The sequence below is a fragment of the Rutidosis leptorrhynchoides genome, chromosome 4 (genome assembly GCF_046630445.1).
Source record: "Rutidosis leptorrhynchoides isolate AG116_Rl617_1_P2 chromosome 4, CSIRO_AGI_Rlap_v1, whole genome shotgun sequence".
Classification (NCBI taxonomy): Eukaryota; Viridiplantae; Streptophyta; class Magnoliopsida; order Asterales; family Asteraceae; genus Rutidosis; species Rutidosis leptorrhynchoides.
In genome coordinates this window covers 332,464,738-332,470,571 of record NC_092336.1, presented here as the reverse complement: position 1 = coordinate 332,470,571, position 5,834 = coordinate 332,464,738, and the positions used below count along the sequence as shown (strand labels likewise).

General features: G+C 37.7%; 1 protein-coding gene across 1 annotated transcript; it reads left to right on the top strand.

The window, feature by feature from the left end:
* Positions 1 to 743: 743 nt before the first annotated feature.
* On the top strand, positions 744 to 2,579 carry LOC139843707 (ankyrin repeat-containing protein BDA1-like). Its single transcript, XM_071833851.1, has 2 exons — positions 744 to 1,459; positions 1,755 to 2,579. Exons 1-2 carry the CDS (start codon positions 887 to 889, stop codon positions 2,553 to 2,555), a joined length of 1,374 nt encoding a protein of 457 aa, XP_071689952.1. The 5' UTR covers positions 744 to 886; the 3' UTR covers positions 2,556 to 2,579.
* Positions 2,580 to 5,834: the final 3,255 nt, after the last annotated feature.

Genomic DNA, 5,834 nt, shown 5'->3' with positions numbered 1-5,834 from the left:
CAAAAACTTTTTTTTTCTTTTCGTTTTTTGAAAAAACTTTGTTCACGAACATTATTGATGGGATGAAAATATGAACATTTAATAAAGACACTTTGTGATAAATGTTTTTATTTTGGCAGAAAAACGCTCGAAGAAGTAATATTTAACAATTATCGTGTTTTTCGAGCGTATGTTGAGGTTTTAGCTATTAGGGTTTAGATATTAGGGTTTAGATATTAGGGTTTATAGGGTTTAGATATTAGGGTTTAGAAATTTAGGGTTTATGGCTTAGATTTAGGGTTTAGATTTAGGATTTAGATTGAGTTTTTAACATGAACGGTTTAGAGTTTAGGGTTTAGGGTTTGCTGTTTTGGGTTTATGGAATAAACCCAAAACATCATACCCTAAACCCTAAACCCTAAACTCTAAATCGGGCTAAATTTTACTTCACAAAACATGGAAAAAAAAACGTTCATATTGTTCACGAACAATATTATCTTGAATGTTATTTTTGTCGATCGTTTTCCCGCCTAAATAATAACATTTTTCACGAAGTGTCTTTTCTAAATGTTCATATTTTCGTGTGATCTTGATGTCGAAAAAAAAATTCCAAAAAATAAATAAAAATTTGCTTCCCCCCGATTGGTTACTTCCCCATTGATCATGCCGTATATATATATATATATATATATATATATATATATATATATATATATATATATATATATATATAAAATCAAGAAATGTGCGGTTTATTTATTATTTGTACACACTTGTGTAAGTATTCATCATTTATAAACACTTCCATAGTTGACATATCTCTATGTAGTTGTTACGATGCAACCAAAACCCTTTATTTATAAGTTTTAACCGTTCATGAGCCGTGAAGTTCTGTCATCATAGAGCGATGAATCGAAGGCTAAATCAAGCAGCGTGGAACGGCGATGTTGATCATCTACTTAAAGAGATCGAGACCAATCCGGCTACACTTCATGCTGTGGCGCTAGAAGGCAGTGAAACCCCGTTACACATAGCTTGTTTCGCTGGACATCTCAACTTCGTGCAAACAGTCATTAACCTAAGGCCCGAATTTGTCAAGGAACTTAACCAAGACGGTTTTAGTCCTTTACACATTGCATCCGCTTGCGGGCATGTAGAAATAGTCAAAGAACTTCTCAAAGTTGACCTTGGTTTGTGTATGATCAAAGGAAAAGACCGAAAAATTCCTCTTCATTTGGCTGTGGTCAAAGGTAAAATTGAAGTTGTTAAGGAATTGATTTCGGCAAGTCCGGATTCGGTCGAATGCACGACTGCTCAAGGTGAGACTCCTCTCCATCTAGCGGTAAAGAACAACCAATTCGAAGCCTTTCAAGTCTTAACACAACATCTAAAGCTCGCCGATAAAGAGGAACTTTTTAATGTTGTTGATATTCATGGAAATACGATTTTCCACCTTTCCGTCTCAAAGAGACAGTACGAGGTGAGCTCAATTTTTTCTTATTGTACTTAAATCTTGATTTATTTTAAGGTTAATATCCAGATCGGGTTTCCCGGGAAAACTAGTATTCCAACTCCATAACTCTAATGTACGCAGTCCATGCATGATTACTCGCGGACTGTTCCAACCCTTCCCTAGCCACCACAAAATCCGACCTAAGAAGGATTGAACCCGAGACCTCTTGCAAGGAAGTCAAAGGGCCAACCACTACACTTAACTTGTGATGGTTGAATCTTCAAATCTCGAATTTATTTGGTTCAAGTTCATTTTTTGATAGGTGGTTGACTTTCTACTTAATGGGCAAGTTGCTAAGGAAAAGATGGAGTTGAATTCCTTAAACAAGAGTGGTTTGACTCCTCTTGATATGTTACTAATGTTTCAAAGTGAAGCCGGTGATCGAGAAATTGACGAGCTACTCATTCAAGCTGGCGCTCTAAAATCCGAAAATCTACAAACTTCATCATATTCAGAAGAAGAAACACCAAATAATCAACCCGATACAAGACAAAAAGAACCATCATCCGCGGCTAAAAAATGGTTACACTACTTCAAATACAATAATCTTCAAGACTCTCCAAGCAAAGTAAGAAATACGCTTCTCGTGATAGTTATACTAATCACATCTGCAACGTATCAGCCCGCACTTAGTCCGCCAGGTGGCACTTGGCAAGACGATTATACAGCAAATAATACGTTATCGTCGTCTGCAACAAACAATACTACTTCTACTAAAAGCCATACTGCTGGGGAAGCTGTCATGGGTACTCATAATCCTGTAGCTTACACGCTATTTCTGTTTGCCAATTCGGTCGGGTTTTACACATCGCTTTACATGCTTTCGGTACTTACTACAGCTTTCCCTATGCGGTTGGAATTTCAACTTTTAATGTTTGCGCTTGGGTTCACGTACGCTACTTGTATGGGTGCGATTGCACCAGATACTTTCATAACGTATGCATTTATGACCATATCTATTGTTCTTCCGTTTATGATACCAGTTATGACTGCGTTGTACCGAAATTATGTTCAGAAAAGTCGATGTGTACTCCGTTGTAGCACAAGTCAAGAAAGCGTTTGAGCTAATACTAGTAGTACAGTTTCTGTTGCCTTTGTTTTGTTTTCTTTCAGTATAGTTATATTTTTGATTAAGGTAGCGTTTGATTCCGTTATATTACAAAAAAGTTCCCTTTGTAACACCGTTTTTATAGCTTTTGTCTATTTTTATATATAAAATAGACGGTAAAGAACGGGCAGAATACATAATTGAGTAGATGTGATGATCTGTAGTTCGTAAAACTATGTACAACCAGAGCCTATAAACATGGAAAGATGCGTGTGTGAACCATATTGAAGTCTAAATAAACAACAATACAAAAAGATATGATATGAGCAGCTAAAATCAAACAAGCTGCAACCCTGCATGGATCCAGACCTATCGACATACAACCCCCAAGCCCGACCAAGCTTGGAAAAGACCTCCCGATCCATTACCTCACCATCCCGTCACAAAGAGCAGCACCCGATCATCAGCAAACCAGCAAGCTCCGTCCAACGAGAAACTCAAGAACACCTACCCTGAGACCAGCAAACCGAGGAAGACCCCCACTTAACGGACCAAACCACCGAACGGGTTGTCGAAAAGCGCTCGAGAGACCACACCCGTAGACCTCATTTTTCGAAATTGACTAAGTCGATAACGGCGGCAACGACATCGTAACCATCCAAACCGGAAACGATGATAGGGAAAGTGCACGAAACAGAACCAAACCAACAAAAAAAGGATCAAACCCACCCAAAAGAGGCCATAAACTTCCGGTAACCAAAATTCTGGCAGGAATTCCGGCCACCACAGCCCAATCTATCGAAGGAGAAGAATCAGCAGCAAACCACAAGGCTATACATGCCAATTCTTAAGAATAAAAAAGAGAAGAAGAAAAAGAGGACGGTTCCAAGAACCGACCAAAAACCGCCGGAAAAAGTCTCCGGCCCCTTTAGAACTGCCGGCCGAAAGAAATAGAGATGACGACTTACAAAAAAGAAACCCCACCCACAAAATACACAGATCTCGGAAGAGATCGTCGCCTGTGAACCGTGGTGAAGAAAACGTAAAAGACGCCGGAAAATAGAACCGAACTCCTGCCAAACCCATAAAAAAACCCACCAAAAGCAAACGAAAAGAGGGAACTAACCCAAAGAAGAAATCGAACACAGAATGTGTGTAAGACCACAACATTAATCGCATGCGTCGGAGTCAAAAAGGTGAAAGATGGCCGGAAAACGTTGATTCGCCGGAGATGAGAGTCGCAGAGGACAGATCCAAGAGAAAGGGAAAGGAAAATGCAAGAAACTAGGTCATCGGACCTCCAACGAGATGCTGGAGGCCGGAAGGGAGGTGATTGACGGAGTTACAAATCAAACAAAGGTGTGAACAAAGGGTGAAAAAAAGAAAACGAAGGTTATAGTGCTTCCACATTTTTTTTTATTTTTTATTTTTTTTTTGGCAAAAATAACGATAACATATAAGTCTTTTCATCAATCGATGAAAAAGACGGACAAGAATACAATCGATCCAAACACTAGCTAAGGTTCGGAAGCAGTAAACATTCCTTAAAACTAACCAAAGTGCCTAACTTAACTAAGTCCGAGCCTTGAGTAACCGAAACACTAAAACGTATATATGACACAAACAAAAACCACATCTAATCAAAAACTACAAACATATAAATCAACCAAACACCGCTCAAAAAACTACCCAGCAACCGCTTTACCTTTACCTTTACTTTTCCGAATCTTTATGATCGGCTTAACAACTACACCATCAACCTTCAAACGAATAAATTTCTTGCCTCCCCGATGATGATGATGATGTGTGTGTATACATCTTTATGATGACAAATTAGCTATGTTGGAGTAGTTAGCATGAAATAAGTGCATCTATTTATGCATAAGGTGCAACCTTATACAGTAATCAATTATTACGAAAATTATAAAGTGGTCAACAATCTTTACATTTGATCACATTATTTAAATGGTTTATAACAGCAATGTACAAGTATTAACAACAAAATTTAGATTCATAAACCAAAAAATAAGCCAGTACTCGAAATTCAGTTATTCAAATACATATTATCTTGTAAATTAAGGCGTGTAAAAGCTACTTTAAAACAAACTTATCACATAAAGAGCAAAATCCTATGCAAAATCTTGTGTACATTTCCAGGATTAGGGTTGTGAAGGTCCTAAAACCAGAAAGTAGATTCATCCAACAGTCAGTTTAAGGTTCAGATTCCTGTAATACCATTCGGGTGTCCGCCTAAAAGCGCGTGCATGCGTTATTAGAAATGAGGATTAGTGGATTGAGAATTTGGAACCGGATTGAAATTAAAATCGTGTAAACACTTTCTTAATAGAGTATTTCGACCCACTTGATCACGGGTTGCACGAAATCACTATTAGGATAAGACTAGTATGAACAATCTTCATGACCAAAAGAGAATTGTTCCTTGCAATTGTAGAATATATTATCTGGAAGTTTGAGTGTTGAAAGTGAGTAAGAAATGTCAAATTTCTGGAAGTTTTCCTCAATGAATCAAGAATTCTATTTATATGAAGTCAAAAGGTGCAAATAGAGTGTTGCAACCTTTCATAAATGACCATAGTGAAATGGTACATCACTTGGGAACCAACACCCTTTTAATGGTGTCTAAATGTGCTAAATATCATATATAAACTGTCCCTTAACGATCAGTAATCATTGTGCAACATTTTGAACCAATATACCTTTTGGGTAAAAATTGCACCTGTTCACGTTTTCATGCCTTACTGCACGTCGCACAGGTATATGGCGCGGCGCGCCAAACAACTGAGAACAACACTCAATTTCCATGATTGCTTCGACATTACTTCAGCGGCTTACTGTGCGGCGCACAAACAAAGTGTGCGGCGCACAAATGTGCTATGTTGAGTTCTGATCAAAACTCAAAGGTTCGACTTCCAAACTCAGTTATATTGCGCGGCACAGACCATATTGGCGCGGCGCACACCATAATGTACTGAGTTTTCAGTCTTATCAAATTTTTCAATATTTAGGTTAACCAGGTTCAATTTCATATCAAGTGATCTTTCTAACTCTTTACGAACGTGTACTCCACACTTCACCAGATTCATGTAGAGTATCGAAAGATCACTTTCACTTTGAACCAAGTAAATAAAATACACCAAAATAATGATATGTTGGTGATGTGCGTAGATGTGTATATGAAATAGCTTATATTTTACTAGGAAAAACTATTAAATACGATACAATTTTACACAAGACATTTATTTATTTATAGAATGGATATACCTAAACCTTGCT

What these genes read in the sequence shown, in the direction of transcription:
- LOC139843707 (XM_071833851.1), top strand. Translation starts at nt 887, where the DNA reads ATGAATCGAAGGCTAAATCAAGCAGCGTGGAACGGCGATGTTGATCAT. An exon ending in TCTCAAAGAGACAGTACGAG is followed by an intron (nt 1,460 to 1,754) that starts GTGAGCTCAATT and finishes ATTTTTTGATAG; the next exon opens with GTGGTTGACTTTCTACTTAA.